The 27,851-nt window shown below is 36.5% G+C and overlaps 4 protein-coding genes across 7 annotated transcripts in view; 1 reads left to right on the top strand and 3 right to left on the bottom strand.

Moving 5' to 3' along the window:
• Gprk2 (G protein-coupled receptor kinase 2) overlaps positions 1-27,851 on the top strand; it is a 120,392-nt gene that overhangs the window by 17,799 nt on the left and 74,742 nt on the right. The gene's annotated exons all lie outside the window — the stretch shown is intronic.
• On the bottom strand, positions 2,299-5,100 carry LOC110834738 (glutamate receptor ionotropic, kainate 4). The gene has a single exon (XM_022074185.2). The coding sequence runs from the start codon at positions 4,409-4,411 to the stop codon at positions 2,369-2,371; it is 2,043 nt and encodes a 680-aa protein (XP_021929877.1). The 5' UTR covers positions 4,412-5,100; the 3' UTR covers positions 2,299-2,368.
• LOC110834725 (uncharacterized) lies at positions 7,641-10,887 on the bottom strand. The gene is made up of 3 exons (XM_022074174.2): positions 10,771-10,887; positions 8,701-8,874; positions 7,641-7,957 (listed from the first exon to the last, which is right to left on the bottom strand). Exons 1-3 carry the CDS (start codon positions 10,799-10,801, stop codon positions 7,836-7,838), a joined length of 327 nt encoding a protein of 108 aa, XP_021929866.2. The 5' UTR covers positions 10,802-10,887; the 3' UTR covers positions 7,641-7,835.
• On the bottom strand, positions 16,070-27,838 carry LOC110834720 (G protein coupled receptor bride of sevenless). 3 transcript variants are annotated; one of them, XM_087350643.1, is made up of 8 exons: positions 27,593-27,838; positions 23,468-23,607; positions 22,501-22,629; positions 20,964-21,062; positions 19,768-20,038; positions 18,585-18,763; positions 17,530-17,954; positions 17,235-17,407 (listed from the first exon to the last, which is right to left on the bottom strand). In XM_087350643.1, the coding sequence occupies exons 2-8, from the start codon at positions 23,595-23,597 to the stop codon at positions 17,357-17,359; spliced, it is 1,284 nt and encodes a 427-aa protein (XP_087206769.1). In that variant the 5' UTR covers positions 23,598-23,607; positions 27,593-27,838; the 3' UTR covers positions 17,235-17,356. The 3 variants fall into 3 exon arrangements, with proteins under 3 accessions (XP_021929858.2, XP_087206768.1, XP_087206769.1); XM_022074166.2 differs by having other exon boundaries at positions 16,070-17,954; positions 27,593-27,751; XM_087350642.1 differs by lacking the exons at positions 18,585-18,763; positions 20,964-21,062; positions 22,501-22,629; positions 23,468-23,607; positions 27,593-27,838 and having other exon boundaries at positions 16,070-17,954; positions 19,768-19,906.

The raw sequence follows: 27,851 nt of genomic DNA on the forward strand, positions 1-27,851 counted from the left end.
AATCGGGTGACACATTTTGAAAAAAAAAACATTATCAAATTTCACGATCATCCATTCAGGGGTTCTCTATTTGTTACAGTCGAACAGACTGACACAAAATACCAAGATGATAGGGGCATTTTTGTAGCGTTTAGTTGTGAACACACCTGCAAAGTACAGATAAAGTTCTTTGTGCTTAATTAAGCACCACAAAAGGATTAATGCTAGAAAAATGTTTATCTTTGCGTTATTTGATGTTAGAATTGTTAATCTGTAACTTTTCGTATCTCGTTAGAACAATTAAATATTATAGCAGTGGACTCATTAATATTTCTTTTGTTGTGATGGAGTTTATTACAGTTGTGCGAACAGTTCCTTTCATCTTCTTATTTACTTACTGAATGCACGAAGAATTATCGACAGAACCGAAGTATAAATATTTGTATCCCTTCGTCCTTCCGCTAGCTACATCACGACATCAACAGAGAAATCCATGTTGTCCGTTAATTATTAGCGAAGGACTCCCAACTTACGACTTTAATAATTATTGTAGTTGTAACAGACGTATTTCGTATTTATAACTACCTCCCCTAAAACTTAATCTCTTGAACTAAGGGCTCCGGTTGCTTGTCCGTGTGTTCCGGTGTTATCCCGGAAATGAGCAATCTTTACGTAGTCTTTTGCCGGACTTAGTTTTCTCATATTGGTCAGGGGCTATGATGATGTTGCATGTCGAGTAAGTTGTTACTGGTAAGAGATGGTAAAGTTGCGTCATATTGTGATATAATAAATATATATTATTTAAATCTTGTCCGTCTAATCACAATAAATTCTTATTAAATATTAAAATATTACAATAATTAACATTTAAAATATATCAAATGATGTTCTTTATCGAAATATTCGATTTACATTAGACCATGATGGTCTAATGTAATGTGCGCTCTCTTAGCCTTATTTATTATTATTATTATTATTATTGATTTCACCATTACCAGTAATACAACGTAAGATTAATATATGGATGATGACTGAATATTGTATTTATGTTGAATCTCATTAACCTTTCTTGTCTTTTTAGTAAAACTTGCAGGATGTAATTGCATTTTTCTTAACAAGTAAAGTACGTTACGTTGTAGATAAAAATGTGCTATTTCGTCGGCACTAAGGCTACACATTATTTAGAAATTATGTTTCATATACGAGGTGCGATCGGAAAGTTTCAAGACTGTGTCAATAGCGGGCGAACCGGATTTAGTACGAGCTTCTGCCTTTAGGGGGTGCGGCCTACATTCATAGTGGATCAGTGTGCCATCCGGCATCATCGAATTAGCATTTGTTTCTTAGTTACGGGCGTTTTGGTAGTGCATTACACCGACCCTCCTGAGATTTCGGAATGGCGTGTGCATCAAATTTTGCCAAAGACTCGCCAAAACGGCTACGGAAACCTATGAAATGCTAAAGCAAGCATTTGGGGAGTCCGCAAACTTTTGTGTGGCATTCACGTTTTAAAAATGGCCGAACCTCTGTCGATGATGACGAGCGTTCTGGACGACCATCTTCGAGCACAACGCCCGAAAATGTTACGAAGATTCGGCAGGCCATTCACGAAGATCGACGTCGTACCATCAACGACTTGTGCGACATTGTTGGGATAGTTCGCTAAAAATGCGCCATATCGAAATAAAACTACAGAATATCTTTATAGTTCTTTATGAGTTCTTTTTGTTATGCATGTACACATATTGTGGACTACTAGGAGTTTGTGAGAAAAACACCAACGTTCTATGGTCTTCTTATACAGTAGGATTTATACATTTATTTATTTGTATTTGAACAATACGAACAAAAATTAAATTTATTCAACTAGTTTCAATGTAAACCTCCACTGCCAAATTTAATCGAAGTACGAACAGAAAATTTAAACGTGATTTAAAAGTGACACATAAACCTTCCTATTATGGGTCAATTCTATGCACTTAGGGCAAAATTTACAGATATTAATGAGCGTAATGAGCCACGGTGGTCTAGCGGTTAGAACGCTGGCCTTGTAATCCTGGGGTCTCGGGTTCGATTCCCGGCGGTGCCCGAATTTATAACTTGTGTTGGGCAAGGCCGTGGTCTAGGCAACACGGAGTTTTCCTCCGTGGCATCCCAACAATTACTCCATTCACACACAGAAGAAGGCAATGGCAAACCACTTCTGGATCATCTGCCAAGAACGTATATGAACAGGTCCCAGTCCGAGAAAAGGATGGAAGGATCCTGTTCATATGGACCTGTCGTCAGACAGAACACTAAATAAAAATATAAAATTTGCGATGTTAGGATGAAGTCGCAATTTATGACTGGTTTCAGTACTTTTTGATTGCAGTGTATTAGCATTTATTTATTTCTTTTTGTGGTTTCGGTGGTTACAGAATTGACTTAACTCTAATAAAAAACACACAACCGATATAATGTATCCCATGAACAGGAAATAGAATGCAGATTGCAAATGCTCCATTGTCAGGGAAATGTATTCTCCTGGAGGCAGATTGAAATCTGATGCCTGTTCAAGATTGGCGGTGTACTTTATACTGTTCCACCATAAATCTACTAACCCAGCTTGCATCATGGAAAGTAAGACTTCGTCATACCGAGTCTTAAACGGGGAACCTTTCGGAACAAAGATCGTTATAAAATTGAAAGCAAAATCTTCTTCGATCTCACAAATTATTGGCTTGCCGTTGGCATCCATATATTTGACAGCTATTTTATAATCCACGAGATACTTGGAGAACAGAAATGCCAGCGTACCTTTCGAGACTCTTTCTTCGGCTGTGTCAATGTAATCAGTACCATTCATGTGTTTATATCGCGTTCCGGCGAGTTCACCGTATAGAGATATAATGCTTGTTTCAGTATTGTAATCGATTCCAGAAGCGAGGATTTCATCTTCTGAACCTAACTGGCGTTGAAGTCCTGGATCTATTAAGAAGCTTGTAAAGTATGTCTGGTACACGGTGTTGATAGCCCAACAGTACAACACCCACGCAAAGAATACGGCTCTTATCAGTACCACGTCAGGAGGGTTGTTGGAAGCAGACTCTTCAAGGATAATAGCCCAGAAATTAAGTAGACACTTGGGTAAGCTGGTATAAGCCTGGTTCAGAGCTGCCTCGGTGGAAAAATAACTGTTTATCTTCACTACCTGCCACATTATGACTGAAATAGCTACGTAAGCTCCAAGGAAACTCAGCCAAAGTGATAGTTTGAAGACCCTGGTGAGGCTCATCCATCTAGGATATGGCACGGCACATGGGACGTACCATCTGACCTTGTCGATAAGATGAGGTCTCAGGCACTCGATTTCTTTGACTAAGTGGCACCTGTACCACAGACAGTCCATTCCGATATCTGAGTAGCTCCTGGCGATTTCACCCGTCACGCCGTTCCACGTTCCGTTACCGATGTCCCAGCCCCACTGTCCGCCATCAGGCGGGGCGTCGCGGTATTTTATGCTACTGTTCGTACTCTTCGCAAATTCTGATAGAATCTGTACCTCCAGGCCTTTGTCATACGTAATACTTTCAGTGTCTGGTTTAATAGTATTCTTTCTCATTACCATAGGTGATAGTTCAAAAGTAGAAATCGTCAGGGGACAGCCATGAAGATCTCTAGGAATTTTCTGCGGGAAAAGAGACGCGTTGTGAAGAAAACGTCCAATGCTTGCGTTGTTCAGTACCCACTGATCCCAGAGAACAGCTTCTTTTATATCAGGACATTGACCTGCAGGGTGGTACGGAAACCAAATATACGCGTCCAATACGTTCACAGTGTCTGTTGTGTATTTATTTGTTGTTGGAATCAAGACAACTGAGTCCACTACTCTTGACATCCACAGTTCAGCAAAAATATCTGTAGCAAGCATTTTAGCATCTGTGTCCGATATCTCTGTAGCCAGTATTACAAATTTTGCTCTGGGGTTCCACCCCCAGTTGTGTTTTAATTTCTGCAAATGGTGTCCTATATCCTTCATTACATCCTTATGCAGATGATATCCAGACAGTAGTACATATCCATCGTTATTGTTTGACGGCACCTGATCTTCTAGGCCGTCGTTTGCGCTGAAGGAAAGTAAAGTCCATTCTTCAATCTTGTTGAATTCCTCCAGTATCATATGCCATAAATCCACGACGGAACGCAGCTCACTAAAACTATTTTCTTGGACTCTCTCAAATGTGTAATAGTCTGGGAATATGTTTCGAGAGGCAGAGAGGTTGTCCACTGGTATGTTGTGGGATAAAACTATAGTGTTTGATGGCGTAAAATGACGTGTCGCGATGTCACACAAGCTGTTTACCAGCTGAAGGTACAGGCCACCTGATGTCTTTTCAATCAGACACAGTATGAATATTACGAACGCGACGTGTTTCTTGAAAGAGCACATCTTTTACCAGAGTTCGCTGACAATACTTTGATGAACTGTGACTTAAGACTGTTATTGGTCCGATTTCACTATGAATATCAAAATAAATTCGCTTTTATTTTTTCATTTCAAATGGACTAAACACGTAAACTGCTATTACACATACACAGAAAAATCAAATAATTATATTTTCCTTCATAATTTAATGGTAGCATGTAATTTTTTTTTATTATTTGCTGTGTGCCGAATTGATATGCACCGATCTTTTTAAAAGTCTTCTTTGTTAATAATGAAGTGATTATGCAATCGTTAAATAGTCCCGCTGGGTCGCTGGTGTTTTTCTTTTGTCGAGAAATGAATGCTGTATCCTATTAAAGAATTATAAAACATGACACATACATTATGAAGCAAGGATTTTGTCTTAGTTACATACTTTGGACTTTCACTTCTTTAAAGATATGGAAGGAAATCGTAACACAATCAATATACCAAAGTTGTGTAAAGCAGATGATACAAACTTCTTATCACTTCATAGCATAAAAAACTATATTATTCTTTGGGATAATATGTCGTGCTATTATTTCCGAATACGTAACTTCTCAATTGAATAAAAATTTCCTTGGATATTATCCATCGTCTAGTAAATATAAAACGTAAAAACGACGTTTCGGAGATAGGGATTAGCTCTATCTAGTGGGCCCAACTGTGTAGGAACCTGAAGACGGAGATAGAGTCCCATCTCCGAAACGTCGTTTTACGTTTTATATTTACTAGACGATGGATAATATCCAAGGAAAAAGTCCGGAGATAGGGATTAGCTCTATCTAGTGGGCCCAACTGTGTAGGAACCTGAAGACGGAGATAGAGTCCCATCTCCGAAACGTCGTTTTTACGTTTTATATTTACTAGACGATGGATAATATCCAAGAAAAAAGTCCGGAGATAGGGATTAGCTCTATCTAGTGGGCCCAACTGTGTAGGAACCTGAAGACGGAGATAGAGTCCCATCTCCGAAACGTCGTTTTTACGTTTTATATTTACTAGACGATGGATAATATCCAAGAAAAAAGTCCGGAGATAGGGATTAGCTCTATCTAGTGGGCCCAACTGTGTAGGAACCTGAAGACGGAGATAGAGTCCCATCTCCGAAACTTCGTTTTTACGTTTTTTTATATTTACTAGACGATGGATAATATCCAAGGAAATTTTTATTCAATTGACTCTTCACCATCGTCAAGAAGTTTTAGATTTGATATACGTAACTTCTCGTTTTGCGTTCTTCGAATCTTTCGTTAAGCGAAAATATTTAGGAACGACGGTAACAAATAACAATTGAATTCATTAAGAAAATACCAAGCAATTCAGACTCGTTTATCTTCCCGTCTGTGGTTTGTGTGTTTTACAACTTTTGGTAACGTCTGTTGGAAAGGTCAGACAAATTAAATTTACCCAAAACTTCGATACAGGATGTCAATAACACATTTAATCGACATTTGTTTAGTCTGCTCTCAGATGAAATAGGTTAAAACACAAGGCGTCTTCTTTATTATTTATTTTGCTGTATTTCGTGCAAAGAATGCATAATATAAGTAACGTTAAGTTACATTAATTTTGTTATAGATGTTAAGGTACTTACATGCTAATATTAGAAAAGTCTTAATTTAAAGTACCTTGGCGCCGTTGTATATTTTAATACAGATTCCAGAATAATGTGTCTCCTTTCTCTTCTGTAAGGCGTCTCTTAACTCGTATTTATAATCCGGTCATTTTAAATCCGGTTTTCCTTTTTGTTCGACAGAGCCGAGCGAAACATGCAAGATCAAGGACATTGCAGTCGATTCTCAAGGTTTTGACCGTAGTGCACCACAAGATTTATTACATTTCTTTAAATTTGTTATTGTAAATTTATTCGTAGAATATTAACAGACTCTACGGATCTGAGCACTTGCTTAGAAGCTAATAGTCGCTCAGCTTATCAAGACATTTCCCCCGCCTTTATTGGAATTCACATTTTCGTGTCCTTACCCCCCACTGTGATGAATCCAGTCAACAAACTCCCACCATATTTATTTAAGATACTATTCAGTATTATTTTGTCAGAATCGTAGACTAAACTTATGGAGTAGAATACATTTTCTCAGGATAAGAGTTTTATGGTGAGATTTTGTAAACACAGTAATGAATCTTGTATTTCTATGAAAGCAGAACGCTTATGGTAAAGCTGAAATACTATAAAGTTTTCCAGAAGGGTCCTGCATCACGGAGTTAGTTGGTTAGTCCTGTATCAGGTCTGCGATAACGTGATACAAAAATGGGAAAATATTTGTTAATACCGGAGCCAGACCAGACCAATCTGAATTAAGGGTGGTCGGAGGATCGTGGAAGAAAATTTGCGCGTTATATACTAGAAGCTAATTTTATTATCTTTGAAACTGAATAGTCTTTCGACCATGGGACGGATCAGTTAATTTGCGCGCGAAATTAGTGGGCCTGTTCAGTAGCTTTTACCATGGCCGTGAATGGGGTATTGATGTTTCTTATGATTCTAAAATAGAATTACGGACCTACGAAAACGTGGATAGCAAAAGCGCGTATATCGAGAGTCACCTGTACCAAAAATTCAACGCAGAATAACGTTAAAATATACTGTTAGTAAAGGTAATTACGGATAAAGTTATGTATATTTTGTTTGAATTTCGTTTAATATACAGTGCATCTAAAAATGTTTCCAATAAAATTAAAAATCTTAGTAGAATCTGGATTATATATAATATACAGTTTCTTTAACTTGGATTATTTTTTTATGAAATTTAAGAGTTTTATGTGATATATAGATAGCAGCACCTCAGTGTCTATCTTACTAATTTCCTTATCCGTTATTTTGTAATCACCGCTAGTAGGATATTCAAAATTACAATTTTCAGGTCTAGCTGAGTAACACGAACTCTACGTAAAATTTCATCAAAATAGTCCATTGGTTCTCGAGTTGAATCAACTGGACAGACAGACACGACCAGCCCATAATGCGTTCTAGCTATGCGTTTCGTACAAAGAACACATAATAATTTTTAATCTACTGGTCCAAACTACAATAAAATCGAAAGTTTTGCAGTTACCAACGTAGACAACATAAAATAATATTTTACACGTCCACCACGTTAATATAATTGAAATTTAAAGATTAGGTTGATTCGTGTCGTGAAAATATATGTGTTATTTCCAAAGTTGTTGTGTTTTTTTTTGGGGGGGGGGGAGGGGGGGCGAACGGGCATGATGCTACCTACCACAAGGCTATGTTTGTTTATAAAAAGACGCATATAAGCCCTGAAGATTACTAAAGCAAATTAAAGTTTGAATGTATATGTAAATATTCCTTGTTTAATTATACAATTTATACGGGTAAGCCAGTGATACTAACAGAAGGATCTTTCAAATAAGACAGGCATTAGCCTTTATTTTCTATCTCCTCGAGCTTCTTTACGTATTCTTCAATTAACTTTCGGCGTTGTTCGTCAACTCTCTTCTGATCTTCTTCCTTGCACCATCCGTTCTTTGCTTTCTTTATTTCTGAAACACACAATTATAATTAACGACACAGTTTAAAATATATAATAAAATTCAGGTCAATACACAAAACTTTATTTTGGATGTTAAAATTTAAAATTTATCACATTTATTTACAGAATAATCAAAACAAACATAAGATGCGTAAAACGAGAGGATCAACGGAACACATGTTACAATAATGAATATATTGAATGGCATGCATTATAATATAAAATAGTTTTAAAAAAACAACACCTGAAGATGATGTATTACATCGAAACATGTTGTGAAGTGAATGAAAGCGCTCTAATGTAACATCCTTATAGCGATGAATGGCGCAAATTTAAAATATTAAATTTTAACATTTAAATTTTAAATTTTAACATCCAAATAAAGTTTTGTGTATTGACCTGAATTTTATTATATATTTTAATCAAAAACACAAACATGACGCATGTAAACCTTAGACACAGTTTAAATTGTGGAAAGTTATAATTTATTCGTTCACCGACTAATCGATTGTCCAATAGAATACTAGAAACATAATGTGACTTAACCATGTTATTAATGTGAGGATTTTTGGTTTTTCGTGTTTTACATGGCGGTAGGTTACTTCCTGTTAGTCGTGTGTACTACTTCTGTTTTCACAAAGTAAATTGTGACTTTCGCCCCTTGATTAAATTATTTGAGTCTTTCTAACGGGCGGTCGTTTCACATTCGTCATAATATGTCAGTGGGCTACACATCAGATCGGTTTTCCTCACCTCGTTTGTAGAGACAGTTTTCAAACTCGAGGTGTTTGTCGTTGCTGTATGTCTGTCCATCGGATCCACAAATTTCTTTTCTTATTGTGAATGGAGAGTAGCCAATATGGTCGCATTTAGGCACGTCTTCTTCATCTGCTTGGCACACCGTCCATGTAATGATCGCCATGAAAACTGAATGAAAAATCAAGTTACTGCACTTTCAGTCCAAATATTCTGTTGAGCTCAATGCATTTCGACTACGTAGGAAACTTTACCGAGTCTAATTTCACAGTCGTATCTCACAATGGGTGTGTTAATCAGTTTTTGAAGGAAGGAAGAAGATGGATGTGTTCTGGGTTGTTGCGTCGTGTAGTCTGGTAGACGTTTACCGACGTATCGGACGTCCTTCCTGCCTCCATCATCAGGACGATTAAACTTTGGTGGACATCTACCAGACTACACGGCGCAACAACCCAGAAGACGGCCATCTTCAGACTCACTGCCGAGAAAAACTGAAATACTACAAAAAGAAAACGATAAGAACAAAAATAAATATAAAGGAAGAATAGGTAAAGAGGGATGGAGATAGGTATCGACAGCAAAGACAGGAGACTGCAGAGAAAGAGGAAGGTAGACAAAAGAGAGACCTAAATTATCCATCAGAGGGAAACAGTTTTACGGTTCTTAGGTAACGTTTCCGGCATAAAATATTTAATTGTTTAATTTTAACCGTCTAATCACAATAAAATATTTTATTGAATATTAAAATATTAAAATATTATTACTACAATTAACATTTAATATTTAAAATATTTAAAATATATTAAAATGATGCTTTTTCTATCGAAATGTTCGATTTACAATTAGAGCATAATATTTTTCACGACATGTTTCGGTTTTCAATGAACCATCTTCAGGTGTATAATCAATATAAATTTAAATGTAATATTCTAAATGCAATCCTTCGTCAGATGTCCATTAAATATCGGAAAGTTATCCTCTTCTAGATCAATTGTATTTTGTTATCACATTCAATGTTGTTTCGTAAATGTATGTCGCGTATAGTGTGATCTTGCGTGGGTGAAATATATTTTAATATATTTTAAATATTAAATGTTAATTGTAATAATAATATTTTAATATTTAATAAAATATTTTTTGTGATTAGACGGTTAAAATTAAACAATTATAATCATCACAATATGACGCAACATTATCATCTCATTAAATATTTAGTAAAATGGAACATACTTGGATGAAAGATTTTTCATTCTTATGAATTGCTTTCTAGACTGGTGTTTTTATTAAAGTCTGTATAATAATTCTTCACGGACTCCGGAATTCATTTCTTTAGATCAATACAGAAATTTATATTTCCTGTATGAAACTGTGGTCACCAGTTGCTTTGTCGGAAACAGAAGGACCACATTCTTCAATTAACAACTAATATTCGGAATATTCGAATCTTAGTTGGTGTCTACTATGCGTCAAAGATGCTCATCGTAATTTCCGCCCCAGGAGATTCTGAAAGAACTTTCTGTCTTGAATAGTACAGTGATTTCCTCAAATGTTTTATTCTATTTAAAATTATGAAATAGCAATAGACGCATAATGAAGAACATCATAATTTATGTTTTTTTATGTAATAATGTTAGGATGATTAGACCTTATTCAAGGAGGACGAGATGGACTGGTCATCCAGAAAAAGTTAAATACAAATGTGATCAGAGAACTTCAAAGGAAGAGGCAAATTGGGAGATTAGAGTAATGGTGTGTTTAGATGTTGGTAGACTACTCAGCTGGCGAAGAAATTTAAATTGTTACGGAAACATGTCTGTAAAAGCCCGACATTAGACCCTACCCTAAGCTAGGTAAGCCGAGCCCCAGTCATAGCCAGAAAAGACAAGGAAAATTGTTTTAGACATATTTTTTTCAGACGTAAATGAAGTGATGAAGGTCTTGAAACTTTTACTTCTCGCTGTGGGCAACCGAATAGAAGGACATAGCTAGTTCGTCCTCTGAGGAACCCAAATTAAATTTATCTAGATTATAATTTTCGTCAATTTGTAAACAAAGCTTGGTACTTACACGAAAGCGCCAAGGTAATCTTCATTTCCATATGTTGACACTGTAAATTGCGTGGTCCAGAAGCTAATGTTTACAACACCTTTTGTGTGACCTCTATTTATACACCAACCATTTATGAATACATAGATTAGAAGGTCCGGTTACAGTGTCAATAGGAGTGGGGGTTTATGTTTATGAAGGACATGCCCGCCTTAATTCGCATTGAAATGCCTCTTACAATCAGATGCATGTTTATTCACGCTAGTATCAATTCCATCTACACAAATTTATTGTAATAAAAATACAGAACAGAAACAGAATGCTTCAATATAATTCTACGTGTTAATTATATTCTTGGAGGGGAATGTTACTATTAAATTGATACTAGCATTCAAGGTTATTAATTGTAATAAAGAAAAGTAAATTACAAACGTAGACATGTTTGTATCTTATATGCGTCATGTTTGTGTTTGATTAAATATATTTATTTTGTACAGTCTATACACAAACGTTTGAAGTTTATTGGTGTTGTAAAAAATTATATAATATTAAAACATTTTATCGTGTAAAATATTATATTAGCGCTCTTAATCGTAAATACGATTTTACATTATATTTTTTTTAGCGCTTTTATTAAAACGACATGTTTCGACGGGTAATACCGTCGTCTTCAGGTTTTTATCAATTTAAAATATTTAAAATATTTTATTTTATAAATATTTTATTGCATCAAATATCTAATAACTTTTAAAATATTTTAAATTGATAAAAAACCTGAAGACGACGGTATTACCAGTCGAAACATGTCGTTTTAATAAAAGCGCTAAAAATATAATGTAAAATCGTATTTACGATTAAGAGCGCTAATATAATATTTTACACAATAAAATGTTTTAATATTATATAACTTTTTACAACACCAATAAACTTTAAACGTTTGTGTATAGACTGTACAAAATAAATATATTTAAACGTAGACATGGTTTAATAACTAAAAAAAAATATGTTGCTTGAGGCAAGAAATCTGGACATAAGGTACAGTTCCTAAGTTAAAATCTTAAAAATGAAAATTGCTCAGTAACCATGACAAAGTTAACTAAGTATTTGCGATGTTGCCAATCCTGAAAGTTTATAAACGTTTCTCCTATGCATTAAGTTTGTTATAAGCAATTCCTGATTATTTTATTTTCTTTGAATGCTAAACGAAGGTGATCCTAACACTTCAAAGTCACGGAATAGCCATCGAGCAGTAATCTGATCGAAGATTTCCGTCTTCTGGGTTCTTGCGCTGTGTAGTCTGGTCGATGTTAACCAACGTTTCAGAGGTCATACTGCCTCCATCATCAGGGCGATGAGTATGAAGATTTCTGTCTTCTGGGTTGTTGCGCTGTGTAGTCTGGTCGATGTTAACCAACGTTTCAGAGGTCATACTGCCTCCGTCATCAGGGCGATGAGTCTGAAGATTTCTGTCTTCTGGGTTGTTGCGCCGTGTAGTATGGTCGATGTTTACCAACGTTTCAGAGGTCATACTGCCTCCATCATCAGGGCGATGAATATGAAGATTTCTGTCTTCTGGGTTGTTGCGCTGTGTAGTCTGGTCGATGTTAACCAACGTTTCAGAGGTCATACTGCCTCCGTCATCAGGGCGATGAGTATGAAGATTTCTGTCTTCTGGGTTGTTGCGCTGTGTAGTCTGGTCGATGTTAACCAACGTTTCAGAGGTCATACTGCCTCCATCATCAGGGCGATGAGTATGAAGATTTCTGTCTTCTGGGTTGTTGCGCTGTGTAGTCTGGTCGATGTTAACCAACGTTTCAGAGGTCATACTGCCTCCGTCATCAGGGCGATGAGTATGAAGATTTCTGTCTTCTGGGTTATTGCGCTGTGTAGTCTGGTCGAGGTTTACAACGTTTCAGAGGTCATACTGCCTCCGTCATCAGGGCGATGAATATGAAGATTTCTGTCTTCTGGGTTGTTGCGCTGTGTAGTCTGGTCGATGTTAACCAACGTTTCAGAGGTCATACTGCCTCCGTCATCAGGGCGATGAGTATGAAGATTTCTGTCTTCTGGGTTGTTGCGCTGTGTAGTCTGGTCGATGTTAACCAACGTTTCAGAGGTCATACTGCCTCCGTCATCAGGGCGATGAGTATGAAGATTTCTGTCTTCTGGGTTGTTGCGCTGTGTAGTCTGGTCGATGTTAACCAACGTTTCAGAGGTCATACTGCCTCCGTCATCAGGGCGATGAGTATGAAGATTTCTGTCTTCTGGGTTATTGCGCTGTGTAGTCTGGTCGAGGTTTACAACGTTTCAGAGGTCATACTGCCTCCGTCATCAGGGCGATGAATATGAAGATTTCTGTCTTCTGGGTTGTTGCGCTGTGTAGTCTGGTCGATGTTAACCAACGTTTCAGAGGTCATACTGCCTCCGTCATCAGGGCGATGAGTATGAAGATTTCTGTCTTCTGGGTTGTTGCGCTGTGTAGTCTGGTCGATGTTAACCAACGTTTCAGAGGTCATACTGCCTCCGTCATCAGGGCGATGAGTATGAAGATTTCTGTCTTCTGGGTTATTGCGCTGTGTAGTCTGGTCGAGGTTTACAACGTTTCAGAGGTCATACTGCCTCCGTCATCAGGGCGATGAATATGAAGATTTCTGTCTTCTGGGTTGTTGCGCTGTGTAGTCTGGTCGATGTTAACCAACGTTTCAGAGGTCATACTGCCTCCATCATCAGGGCGATGAGTATGAAGATTTCTGTTTTCTGGGTTGTTGCGCCGTGTAGTATGGTCGATGTTTACCAACGTTTCAGAGGTCATACTGCCTCCGTCATCAGGGCGATGAGTATGAAGATTTCTGTCTTCTGGGTTGTTGCGCTGTGTAGTCTGGTCGATGTTAACCAACGTTTCAGAGGTCATACTGCCTCCGTCATCAGGGCGATGTCCTGAAGACGGAGGCAGTATGACCTCTGATACGTTGGTGGACATCTACCATACTACACGGCGGAACAACCCTGAAGACAGCAATCTTATGCTTACACATATTTATGGTTATGTGTAGTTTCGTACCCCCTATTCGTGAGGCGAAATTTTGTAGTGTTCTGTCATGTATTTTTGACAAATTAAGCCGTGCCGTGAGTGAAAAAAGTTGCGATATATATATCACAAAGCATTTATTATAGAATTATTTACAGTTCAAACATACATGTTTACGTTGTTAAAAATGACACAGACTCATACACACATGGAATAATAATTAAACTTTAAGTATAAAAATGTTATACAAAATAATTAATATTCCTAGTAGAAAGCGATTATTACAAAACGTTAGACAACACTTACACTCATTTGGATGTGAAACCTAACGAGTGGTATTTTTATAGCCACACTGAAAACATGGGTGGAAATCAAACTTTTTCTCAAGTTTCTTTGTTGTCATCTGAAGCTAATTTAATTCTTTCAATTTTTATCTTAATTTTGTATGTACACTTATAAAGATTTAAAGCGTTCTAAAACAACGAGAAGAATTTTAAGACGAAGATTTGCGTCGGTTCGAAAATAGTGGATTTTTGTGGAACAGAGGTTACATATACCACTGTAATCATTCTCACTCGCAAAGTGTGGCCGCGCGATATGTAGTCCCTAGGCCTTCGCAGTTTTGTCTTCAGCCAAACGAAGCATCTTACTATTTCAAAACATTGTTCCATTTTAAAGGGCCAGTTAGACGTCTATAACTCTTTTAAGTATCACAATATAATAAACGTGTCACATATTACTTGTGTATATTTGCTCCATATTAAATTAGAAAAATAAAATGAGCTTTTAAGATCAATATGAATAGTATTTTATCAGAGCTCAAATAGTTTTCATCTTAGAAGTCCTGTATCACTAATAAGTCGGACGGAATTATAAATTATAATTGAAGACACTTTAGCAATATAGTTGATTTCGGTTATTGAAAGTCGCGGTTGAGTAGTCTGAGGTTCGATTGTCGGCCAGGAAGCTGTCGATCCCAGCTGAAGGATTTTTTTTTACCTAAATTCTGAAACGCCCAAAATAGACCGTGTTTTAAGCGAAATATAGAAAAATTTGATATAATGTTTTGCTTTGACACAGTATAAAACACTATGGTTTTTGTTACGAGTGCAACACAGATTTTGATTTAACATTTCATTTTATTTTATATCTTAATTGCGTCATGTTTGTGTTTTATTGATACAATATTTTTATTTTTCGTCTATACACAAACTTAAAATAATGTTGTTTAAAATTATTTAAAATTATAACATTCTCAGTAGACACTGCATCTTGTTACAAGATGCAGTGTCTACTGTATTTCATTTTATGTACAGTAACAACGTGGACTTAACTGGAGCTCTTATTTTAGATACAATATGCACGATGCTCGATTAAAGGTTATATTTCGGGCTCAAATACCACATTCCTTATGTAAGATTTTCATCTTAGGTTCGACAAGAAGTGTGATGTTACGTGGCATGCTTGTTGATTATTCTTTGTTTAAGTTTTGTTTCACGTTCCTTGTTCACGTTTTTGTGAAAGTGTTTTAGGCGCAAGGTAATGTCTTCTTGTTCAATTTTATCAGTCTAATCACAATAAAAATATTATTATTAATATTAAAATATTAAAATATTACAATTAACATTTAAATATGTATATATATTAAAATATTACAATTAACATTTAAATATGTATATATATATTAAAATATTACAATTAACATTTAAATATGTATATATATATATTAAAATATTACAATTAACATTTAAATATGTATATATATATTAAAATATTACAATTAACATTTAAATATGTATATATATATATATATTAAAATATTACAATTAACATTTAAATATGTATATATATTAAAATATTACAATTAACATTTAAATATGTATATATATATTAAAATATTACAATTAACATTTAAATATGTATATATATATATTAAAATATTACAATTAACATTTAAATATGTATATATATATATATATATTAAAATATTACAATTAACATTTAAATATGTATATATATATTAAAATATTACAATTAACATTTAAATATGTATATATATTAAAATATTACAATTAACATTTAAATATGTATATATATATTAAAATATTACAATTAACATTTAAATATGTATATATATATATATAAATATTACAATTAACATTTAAATATATATATATATATTAAAATATTACAATTAACATTTAAATATGTATATATATATTAAATATTTAAATGTTAATTGTAATATTTTAATATTTTAATATTTAATAATAATATTTTTATTGTGATTAGACTGATAAAATTGAACAAGTATATATTCAACACAATATGACGCAACATTATCATCTCAGGTAATGTCTTATTTCTTTAGCTACAATATCAACAATGTTTTAAGTTCTTTATGGGTGGCTAACTATCTAGAATATCCGATTATTTCTTTGTTTAACGCCAACATTTAAGGGCTAGAATCGCGTCACTTTTTGAGGGGAAGGAGGGGCGTCGTACCTTTCGTAAGTGTTTTCTGGTGATATGGTTCGCCTCTCACCGAAACCCCTTTGATTACTGGGTTTTGTTGCCGATGTACTCGGGCCAGAATCCAACAGTGTTTGGGGCTGTTCAGAGTAAAAGTTTGAGTTGACCTGTCCTTCGGGAGGACGGACGAGAGGATGTGCTGTCACCGTATCGTACAAGGCCTGAGTGGACCGGTAATTGATATCCTGGATGCTTGTCGAGCTTGTGTATGCCAGAGATGGAAGAGCGCTTACTAGATGGTCCCGGACGATCGCTGTCATCATCAGATATGTTCTGGGGATGAATACCGTCACCAGGATAGCTGTTGCTGTGGCTGCAAGTCCTCCTGTTATCGCCGTGTCTTGCCAACTTCTTGGTACCAGCATGTAAATAATGCTCCAGCTGATAAATATGACCAGGCATAGAACTGAAGCTACAGTGAAGAATATCCCTTCTTGATAATTTCTTTTGGAACGGGCAATGAAGGGACTTGTGCACACCAGCAGTATAAGCAAGAACATGTCATAACTCAGTAGTATAAGGAAAAGGTGACCCTCATATATGGAAGAACATTGACGAGACCCAAGGAGTGTTGAGTTGATGGCCCAGAACTGAACACTTAGAGCCAGTTGTACCCCAGCTATGAAAAAGCAAAGAATTGTCTGTAAATATCCATTGACGTGACTCATAAACCCACCGTCTTGATCGCAAGAAGCTAACATAAAGCTCCGGGAAAGCATGATTGAGAAGATCAAAGCGTAGCTGACGCTGGTACCAAATATTCGTAAACCACAAATCATACTTCTGTGATACGGTTCATCAGACGTGAAGCTAAAAGGAAGAGTGGAACAATATGTGCAGTCAATGGCCATCAGTAATAAGAAAGAGAAACTTGGGTTACCCTCAAGCATGTCACCTTTGCAGATCCGAACAAGGATGAAGACAGAAATTGCTAATGAACAGGCGATGCCAACAGCTGAGATGGAGGCGACTGCAGCCACCCAAGCCTCTTGTCTCCAGGCGATTGGTAGTGAAAATATCCTGTCTTTTATTGACGGAACAGCGTTCTTATTTTCGTCTTTTGAACCTTGTTCGTCTTGTCCCACGACACAAACATTTCTGCAGGAAGAATCATTATAACCAATTTTACATTTTTTCATTCCATCGCTTTCAAAATTGAACAGTGTCACGTTAATGTGATCTGATACCAACGTGAGCAGAGCTGTTTTATTGTAAAATACCTGAAACTTTCCAATTTCCTGCAAGTCGTATTTCGAATCGGTCTTAACACGTTCAATGGCGAAATAAGTTATGCCATTAGAAATTGTTGATAACAGGAGAGTTTCTATGTTGCTGGCAGGAACTTGATTCGAGTCAGATATGAACTGAGTCGAAAATTGATGAAATGGCGGTAAATTTTGGCACAAGCCTATGCTGCTGTTATTCATTGATGGTTTGCAATACCGAGTCTGCGCACTTATTAGTTTGCGGGTGATATTAAAAATGGGCGAAGTTATTTCCATAAACAGACGACTTCTGGTAATGCCCGGAGTTATGTTGAAGTTACCAGATCCAGTAATTTTCTTCATTGACGTCATGATCTCCTCTATCTCTTTCATGTTGGAAGCTCTTGGTGCCACTATTAAAGAGTCTGCCGGAAGGTTGCCTGTTGAAAAGAAATTGCCTGCTCACAAAATTTTATAAGCAAAAGTTCACTTAAAACATAAACATGCTTTTGTGTTTATTCCCATATAAACCCTGAGCCATTTGTGCAGAATTTTATCAAGTTTCTGTACATGTCATGAAATTAAGATCCACTATACATATGTGATTTTTATACCACCAAAACAAATACTGATTAATATATAGCCCTTTCTGGTATATAAAGTGTATTCGAGGGAACTCTGCAAAGTTTGTTTGTCAGCTGTGTTATGGGATGTCTTTGAAATACTCGGGAGTGTACGTGATCGTCAGGTGTCCAAGAAAAAGGTGCTGAGAGAATATTTCAGTCTGAGGAAAATATAAGAGAATAATGCAGAAAAGTATATAAAGAGAAGAATTAGATTGATGGAGCATACAGAACTATGAGAGAAACAGAGAAGAGCCCAAGACAAGACGTTAGACATTTGTGATCACTGTTAATGATTCTTCAGATTTTCTAGAAGCGGGGTTTTTGACAAGTTGTATACAAACATCATTATAAACTACCCAACGAAGACTAGCACATAGCTAAATGACTAGTTATGATATGAAGACAACTTAAAAATCCTGAAGACAGTAAGCAAGAGGGACGTACCTAGGGATGTTAGGTCTCGTGGTACATCCAGGAGTACAAACACCCACTGCAACGCTGAAGTCACGTTGCCACGATCGGCAGACTGCATAGTTTCTAGAATTTGATCATTTGAGCCAAAAACTACTGCAACATCTCCAATTTCCCATGGATGTGATGTCCGAAGCACATTTGTCCAGGTCCTGAATAACAGACAAATCGGTATTAAAAACTCGTTTATACGTAAATCTTTATAAGATTATTTCTCTTGAATCAGAATTTTGTATCGAACTGCTGATATTTTTTGTGCTGCCTTTGTGTTTTAAAATTTAAAAGTAGTTTGTGGTGTCATCATGTTCGTGTGTTCGAGGAATAAATAGGGAATGAAATTTTGAACTGAATGCAACTGCTCAGGACCGGGCCAGTTTCCAGTAGCGAACAGAAAACACTATATTAGTGTTAGTGGTGTTGAATCTTTGGGTTGTAATGCCACAGTTAGTTATTAATAAAGACAATAATAATATCTGATCCATGGAGAAGTTAATAATCGTTCAAGTGATCAAAAACTTTACCGCCTTTTATGAACCCAAACGTTCATTACCGTATTATAAATCTAAAGGATTCTACACACCGATGTTACTTTTAATTGAAGACGTCAACAGAGTCACCTCCTGAAACGTTGTGATCTTGTTTTGGAATTTTAAACGCTGGATGAAGTTCAGAAGAATAGACAGCAGTATTAGACGTTGATCCCCATTCTCAGCGAGATGAATGCTGTTCTTGTATTCAAACCCAGTTTTTTTATACAGATTGGTTCAAAAATCATGACCCATTGAAATAAAACGCACGTGAATGTGTTTTTCCCCTTGTGATATTGCATATAATTCGATTTGTTTACTTCTCAATGTCTGCCCTTACAAATATCTTTACAAGTTGATACAGTTAAAAATATGCTTGCGGGAGAGAGAAACCAAAGAGGTTATATACGAGGGATGGCCACTATGTTCTGACTCTTACACAATCTTGTTTATTTTTTAAAATTATCCTCTCATCTCTGTCTATATCTCTTAAATTTTATTGTTTGTGTGTTTTTCGCAAAGATGATGTTTGCAGTAAATCGTATTATTGTCCGACACAAAAAACGTTCACTCCCATAAAATTTGATTAGTATTGATAATATTTTCTTCAGTCTAAAGAGTGTACGTACGAATTATTTGGGTCAGGAACAGCTGTTTGATGGCGGATACATATCCCCTCGGCACTCGCCGCTTTTTCGAAAGCTGAAATGATCTGAGTGGATGATGCGATTACCACAGCAACCTTAGTCATGTTCAGGGCCGACAAGAGGGTGGCTGTGATCTCGGAAACCGGTACTTGTTGCCGGTTTTTTTGGTCGGGACTCGTCGTGAACACTGGAATCTGCGAAGTGGTCACCAGTTCTTGCACGTGACTTAAAATGCTTGAGGTCGTCACCATACCTGTATATTATTGGTCATTAATTCAAAGGTTATTGAATGCAGAATCAAATAAAATTGGTATTAGCGGCTTCAGACATATTATATTATTCTCACTTAACTAAACGTAACTTAAAATAAATTTGAGGTGTTTATTTTATTTTTTTATTATTTATTATTGACTGCAAATGGGTTTATACCCGGTGGCAGTGTCCTACAATAAGATACAAAACAATGAGACAGAACAGAACAATGAGATACATCAACACAATGAGACAGAACAAAACAATAAACAAAAGGACACAACAAAAACAATAAGACACAACCAACAATGAGATACATCAACACAGAGACAGAACAAAACAACAACAAAAAATGACACAACAAAACCATTAAGACAAAAACAAACAATGAGATACATCAACACAGAGACAGAACAAAACAATAAAAAAAGGCACAACAAAAACAATAAGACACAACAAACAATGAGATACATCAACCCAGAGACAGAACAAAACAATAAAAAAAGGACACAACAAAAACAATAAGACGGGAACAATAATGATGATATTCTTATGGGTTTTGGCGCCTTGTCGATAGATACCAACGTTTTGGAGAAACGTACTGACTCCAACTTCGTGGCTCCAAAAACCAGAAAAACACCATTACTAAAATAAATATTTTACTGTCACTCTCATTAGCAGGTGGAGTGCTTATTTTACAGTGAATTTGCTTTTAAAATGATGTAGTGGGACCAAATCTTAACCGAATGTTCGGTATCTGAGAGGCGGATTCTATTATAGGTCCAGCGGCTGGTTGTTCTGACAATTCTTGTAGTTTACTTCTGATTACAGGCAAATCTGAAGATAAAACTTAAAAATAGTCCATACAATTTACAATTTATTATTCGTTATTACACGTGAATATTTAATAAATACTTGACACTGACCTAAAGGATAGGTTCTGTGGCACTCTATTTCTTCCAGTCCTTTCACCAACGCCTTCCGGGCCAGTGGAGGATCTGAGCAGGCGTCGTACAACCACAAACCTGAAACACATCAATGACATTCTTTGACGACTGTCAAACGTCATTGCAACAAAATCGATTGATATGATTTTGAGGTTCTGTGGGCGATGTGAGCTCAGATTATACTCCTTTTTCGTTCTTAGAACGTGTAGTCTTGTAGATATTTTCACATATTTCGCAGGAACGTTGGTGAACAATCTACGGCATCACTAGCAAAAATCTAAATTCTGTCCGCGTGAGAACCTCGAATCTCAACTGTCTACACTGCCTGCTAAGTTTCTTCTCTGTTATACCACTGTATTGTACTGCAATCTTAAACTAATTACAGAAACATCTGCCAAGGACCTAGGATAGAACACACCTAAAGTAGAGTAGTGTAAAGTTGCCGATGTTTCGAAGGAACTTGCCTCGTTTTTCCTCAGGTTTGAAGCGACAGGAATGTAATGTCAGAGGGTTTGTGTGGGGATATAACAGAGAAACACTAGTTCTGTTTGATCCGGTTAAAAGTAACGGTTCCAAATTCTGACTTGTCAGCGCAATGTAAATGTCTGGAAATGGTCGCAAATACGATCAAGACCATAACCACTGTTGCTGCTAACCGGATTCCTCCGAGGTGAGAGGCAAATACGGTTTATGGGACGGTGCCCTCTTTGGATTAGGTTTGGTTAATATGTTTTGGGTTAGGTTGGGTTATGGTAGGTTAGGTTAGGTTAGGTTAGTTTAGTTTAGGTTAGGTTAGGTTGGGTTAGGTTAGGTTAGGTTAGGTTAGGTTAGGTTAGGTTAAGTTAGGTTCGGTTAGGTTAAGTTAGGTTACGTTGGGTTAGGTTACGTTGGGTTAGGTTGGGTTATGGTAGGTTAGGTTAGGTTAGGTTAGGTTAGGTTAGGTTAGTTTAGTTTAGGTTAGGTTAGGTTGGGTTAGGTTAGGTTAGGTTAGGTTAAGTTAGGTTCGGTTAGGTTAAGTTAGGTTACGTTGGGTTAGGTTACGTTGGGTTAGGTTGGGTTATGGTAGGTTAGGTTAGGTTAGGTTAGGTTGGGTTAGGTTAGGTTAGGTTAGGTTAAGTTAGGTTCGGTTAGGTTAAGTTAGGTTACGTTGGGTTAGGTTACGTTGGGTTATGGTAGGTTAGGTTAGGTTGGGTTAAGTTAGGTAAGGTTGGGTTCGATGAATTTAGAATTCAACATTTGCAAAGAATGCATGTGGAAACTCTGTGTCTTGTCTTTGGCGATTTTCTCTCTGCTATTTTAGTGTCTTGAGGATAAGATGTTGAATTAATCAGAAACAAGACTTCATACGCATTCAATAAAGTGCATCTAAACGGAATGTGGAATGTGAGGACGGACGGAAGGTAAACATTCGTGGAAGGACAAATAAAAACGAAGAAGAATTTGTTAAGGTGACTTAAAGGAGTGAAATCAGTGGATAATGAAGACACATTTAGATAACGTTTCAGTTGATACTGACCTAGTGTGACCCCTGGTATCAAATTGTATTTGTTGACCTCTTTGACTACCCATACAGCTGACAACATCTGATGAATCCCTGTTGTAACCACTGTGGAACAATTGGGTCCTTTATGAATGTCGAACAGGCCTAAAATATTAAGAAATATGAATTACATTTATACTCTGTCGATTTCTTAAAATAACTTAGATTTTTATTAGGGAAATTCACGGTTTCAGTCTCGAATAGGAGACTAGGTAACGCTGTCACGTTAATCGAAGCCAAGACCGTCTCTAACCACTTCGTTACGTAAGTGATTATGATCATATTACTGTCTCATTCAACGTTGTATTAATGTCTGCAGTTGAAATAACTTCTTTAAATTATGTAAGACTCAAATCAATAGAGGTATAAAAAAAACTACAGGTTCATCTCAGTTTTATTAAATTACGTACACGTTTCTGATAATATTTATTAGTGTGAATGTGATTGATTCAAACTCAGTTTCATGTACGATAATAAAATACAATTTTAAAAGTGCATCGAAGGCAGTGGAATTTCAAGTTTTCACGGCAGCGAGAATGAAGAAGTCTTCTGGGTCGCTGCTCCGTGTTATCTGGTAGAAATTTACCGATGTTTCAGAGGTGCTTGTAAGGTTCATCGTCCTGATGATGGAGGCAACAAGCACCTCTGAAACATCGGTAGACCTTTACGAGACAACACGGCGGAGCGACCCAGAAGACAGCCGACTTCAGTTTTAATTACATAAGGAAAGCATCGGTCGCCTTTGTAATTTGTACACGTGTGTACTATATTATTTTGGTACTCAATTATTAGCTTGGAAGAAAATTTAAATTACACACATGTAATAGCGGTGTAACTCCGTAGCTTATAGCAACTAGTACGCGTGTTTTGCCCACAAGATTGGTTTATAATCAGTTTTATTATGAAAGTTATCTGAACAAGAGGTTAAGGGTAGTATACTCACCTATAATAGTGGCATCACCCGGAATAATAAAGGACGAACTTGGAGATATACACGGGTCTTTATCAGCCCAGCAAGTGTCAGAAAAAATCCATACGCTCACCAGGACCATGAAGATGTTTCCAACCTCCATGAGTTTTGAACTGAAAAGATATTTGTTACTGATTAATGTTGCTCATATAATACGAGGCTGGTCTACAAAGTAAGTTTCCCTGGGGCCGTTTACAGAAACAAAACACAATTTCATGGAAATATTTATTGCAACAGATACAGCAAGTGTCCAGCTATTTTTCAACATATTCGCCACCGGAATTGAGACATTGGTCATACCGTGGGACCAACTTTTGAATACCTGTGTCGTAGAAGTCTGCCGCCTGGGATTGGAACCACTGAGTGACAACCATCTCCGCCTCTCTGTCATTCTCAAAACGCTGACGCTGACCGGACAGGAATTTCTTGAGGTGTAGGAAAAGATGGAAATCACTGGGAGCGAGGTCCGGGCTGTAGGGTGAATGATTAAACACCTCCCAGCTGAACTCCTGCAGGAGACTTGCTGTCCGTCGAGCCGTGTGCGGCCTAGCGTTATCACTGACCGCACTTCATAGTCGGCGGGAGCTGGAATAAGAACCTCCATCTTCAACAGCTGCAACGATGCTACTGTGAGAACGCGGGAGGTGCCGTTAGTGCATGCGCCATGCTACGTCATTGCTATATCACGTATGCACAGTCGCTTCGCTCAATATAAGGTTTGCTAGCTGTGGGACGAGTGGGAAACTTACTTTTCGGACGCGCCTCGTACGTGTATTTGTATTAATATTATTTTATTTTTGTGTTAAAATTTATTCATTTGTCCAGGTTGATTTCTATTTGTAATAAATTACACAAAATAAAGGAAAATGAACAATTAAGAACTGAACTTAACCTCAATTCCTCCACGAATCATGCAATGCTCACAGTTCCAGTAACTAGGTCGCTGAATGATTAGACTTTGTAGGTTTCAATCCCAGTCGCATTATTGGTGCTGAACAATGTCTTTGTAATGTAACCCATATGAAGTTCACATAACAAATTGCAATGACTCGTCAGGTATCATCATCACACAAAAATATTTGTTGTGATTATTTGTCATTTTTCCTAAAATTCTCGGAATAGAAGTGCACAATTTTTGAAAGATTTATCGCCGTATAATATTTCATGATCACTTACTGATGGTTCTAATGTTATAATAAATTATCGCGGCCGCCATATTGGTTTTGACACAAATTTAGAACGTACAGACACGTGGATGTCTCAAATGGTCTTGTGTTCATACCGGTTTTCTAGAAAGTTGGTTAACTGTTTCCTTTATTATTAATGTCCATATTTTATCGATTTCTACCTGCGCACTTCTAACTTGCTAGATGACGTAATGTCTAACGAGATAGCAAAAATGATAATGATCGGTAAGACAGGGCTTACGACAAAATACCCATGGTTTATTTCAAGGCATTGACCGTGAATTAGGCTTTAGAGCCTGAAGAAAACAACGACAACTTCAGAATCAGTGGATAAATAATTACTTATGTGTGTTAGATCTGTTAATATTGATCCCCTATTAAACATTAGATTTGTTGTGTCTGTAGTAAGTGAAGATAAAGGATGATTATGGATTCTTAAATAAACACTCACATATTTGGACGAAATGCTTCAGGCCTACTTAAAATTTAGCTAACCTCAGACCTGGATGAACCAGTAGGCCTAACAGATACGTTTTCTGTCCTCCTTACATTTCGTTTGATGACGAAAGCAGAATCAAGTTTTCAAAATGTTATTATATCGTAATGTTAAAAATTAAGACGATGGAAAAAAGTCTACAAAAAAACAAATTTACACTTTATAACGCATTATCGGTAGAAATACTTAAATTTATATTAAAATTTGATACTTAAGAAGTTTAGATGACTGTCTTGTGGATTGTAGCGTCGTGTAGTCTGGTAGAAGTCATCGCTGTGATGATGGAGGCAGCAAAGGCCTCTGAAACGTTTTTAAACCTTTACCAGACGCTACGGCGCTACAAACCAGAAAACAGACGTTTCGTACTCACCGCCGTGAAAACCTTAAATTCTATTTTAAAATATATTTTGATTCCCTGTCCCCATATATTTCAACATTTTAAACCTATAAAATTTATTTTTCCTGATTTCTTCTTGCTCTATTCTTGTCTGTTTTATTATTGTGCAAACAATTTTGTAAACTACTGTTATCAGTTGTTTAACACTTCTTAAGATGATAGAGTTACGCCATATTGTGAAAATATATATTTAATTAATTAATCGTGTTCGTCTAATCACAATTTAAAATTTAAAATTAAGATAGTCGGAACTCATCTACACCTCTCATCTCAGGTATGTTCATATTTACTTTTCAAATATATTATTTTGTTTTCTATTCTCTTTATTCTTATTCATTCATTAATATTCATTTATTCTTTGAATTATTTACATTACAGACTGATATATAAAAAACATCAACAAAAACATTCACCAACCTAAAAGTTTATTTGAACATGACGCACATATATAGAACAACTTCAAATATATTAAAATGGAATCTGGAAGTGAACATCACTAATAACTGATAAAAAACTACCAAAAAAAAGTTGCATATAATAAATTATGATTAAGTTTTAAGTTTATATAATTGTAATTTTTACACACCTGAAGATGGTTCATCTAAGAACCGAAACATGTAGTGAGAAAGTGATGTTCCAAATGTAAATCGAATGTTTCGATAAGGAGCATCACATGGTATTTTAAATATCTTAATTTTAAATTTTAAATTGTGATTAGACGGACAAAGATTAATTAATTAAATAACACTTCTTACTTTTTATTTAAATAGTTCATAATGTTTTTAATCGTTTTAATACGTAAGTTATTCTATTATTTTGGGCGATTTACGTTATTCCTCAGTCCCTGCAGCCCTTCAAACCATTTCCTACTACCCTATTGATGATCGTCGTCACATTCGACGCTCTGTAACCTCTGTTATTGAAACAGCGTAGTCAAATATCATGGAGTCAAAAAATCAATGTTTGTCCATATAGTTACGTCTATTAACTCCGTCATCAACAGAATTTGTGACTCATGTTAACTGTTTCAGTAACTGCTGTTTGTAGCAAATGAACCAGCAGCGTACGGACAATAGGAAACACAGGTAAATTGACAGAGAATGTATTTGAATAATGTATTTGAATAATGTATTTGCTCTGCATTGGAGCTCAACATTCCACGAACTCCCATGGAGTTGCGCGTATTCTTCAAGAGCAAATGATCTCTCTCGTAGTCATTACATTCTCCGTCTTTTATTAAACCGAAACGTCGATTACCGTGATCACGGGAGCTATGTCTGGGTTTTATAATATCTATCGTCCTTACAGGTGTTTCGACCAAACATTTTTGTATGCAATTATAACTCGCCTGTCTAATTCTACTTGTTTTTACACTTTACGGAAGAGACAAACCGAGTAGATTAGTGTAGAGATGACACCTAGTCTGGTGTGTGGAAGATTCGGTTTTAACTTCAAATATAATTCGCCTATTCTCAGAGAATTTATCGTTTCCCGGTCTCTCTCCAACATATTTCGTCATATTGTCATATAGGCCAAAACCGTTTCATTCTAAATCCGTATCTACCTACTAATTTTTAAAGTCGAATATATATTACGTGTGATTTTATTTTGTATAAAGTATTGAATAGACATGTGATACAAATCATAAGCCTTGAATGACCACGATGTGGCGTCTTTAAAATTATCTACTCATATTTCCATTTCATTCAACGCTGTGTAACCTCTGCAGCTGAAATAGCGTCGTTGATGCTAGATGTGTCATATTTATTTGCAATCTCCCCCCCCCCCAAAAGTAAGTGTTTAATGGTTTATTTAACGGTCAATTCAGTAGTTCGCATTATGACGTCAGCGGACGTGGTAGAAACTAATCTCAGGATTTACCGCAGAGAATGTAGCTGATCCCTGGGACGAGATTCGAACCCGCGATCTCGCGTATACGAAGCAGCTGTGCTAACCACAAGGCCGTGTCTTCCGATTTGGTGTTTTCGCGTCATTTTAAAAGGTCACTTACCACTTACCTGTGTACATGAGCTGAAACTCCGCGGATGAGCGTTTGCACTGAACACTATGCTATCAGCAAGGCACACTGAGGTAGACACGATGTGAGTCTTGTGCAGGTTGGCGACTGGGGGGGTGAATAGTGAAGGGTGCTGGCAACCCCGTCAGCACATACAGCACGTGGACCCATGGTACACCGGCCGGAACACATCGCGTAAGGGGAGAGAGCGTGACGCGTTCCTTACCCGAAGTAAATTAACTGTTTCTGCCAGCCCAAAT

This window comes from Zootermopsis nevadensis, unplaced genomic scaffold (genome assembly GCF_977971745.1).
Source record: "Zootermopsis nevadensis isolate Lab colony 2312 unplaced genomic scaffold, Znev_1.0 Znev_ptg000017l, whole genome shotgun sequence".
Lineage (NCBI taxonomy): Eukaryota > Metazoa > Arthropoda > Insecta > Blattodea > Termopsidae > Zootermopsis > Zootermopsis nevadensis.

What these genes read in the sequence shown, in the direction of transcription:
- LOC110834720 (XM_022074166.2), bottom strand. Translation starts at nt 23,597, where the DNA reads ATGGAGGTTGGAAACATCTTCATGGTCCTGGTGAGCGTATGGATTTTT. An exon ending in GGGTGATGCCACTATTATAG is followed by an intron (nt 22,630 to 23,467) that starts GTGAGTATACTA and finishes TTAATATTTTAG; the next exon opens with GCCTGTTCGACATTCATAAA. An exon ending in GTTCCTGACCCAAATAATTC is followed by an intron (nt 18,764 to 19,767) that starts GTACGTACACTC and finishes TCTGTTATTCAG; the next exon opens with GACCTGGACAAATGTGCTTC.
- LOC110834725 (XM_022074174.2), bottom strand. Translation starts at nt 10,801, where the DNA reads ATGGAAATGAAGATTACCTTGGCGCTTTCGT. An exon ending in GATTACCTTGGCGCTTTCGT is followed by an intron (nt 8,875 to 10,770) that starts GTAAGTACCAAG and finishes TTTTTCATTCAG; the next exon opens with TTTTCATGGCGATCATTACA. An exon ending in AAACTGTCTCTACAAACGAG is followed by an intron (nt 7,958 to 8,700) that starts GTGAGGAAAACC and finishes TGTGTGTTTCAG; the next exon opens with AAATAAAGAAAGCAAAGAAC.
- LOC110834738 (XM_022074185.2), bottom strand. Translation starts at nt 4,411, where the DNA reads ATGTGCTCTTTCAAGAAACACGTCGCGTTCGTAATATTCATACTGTGT.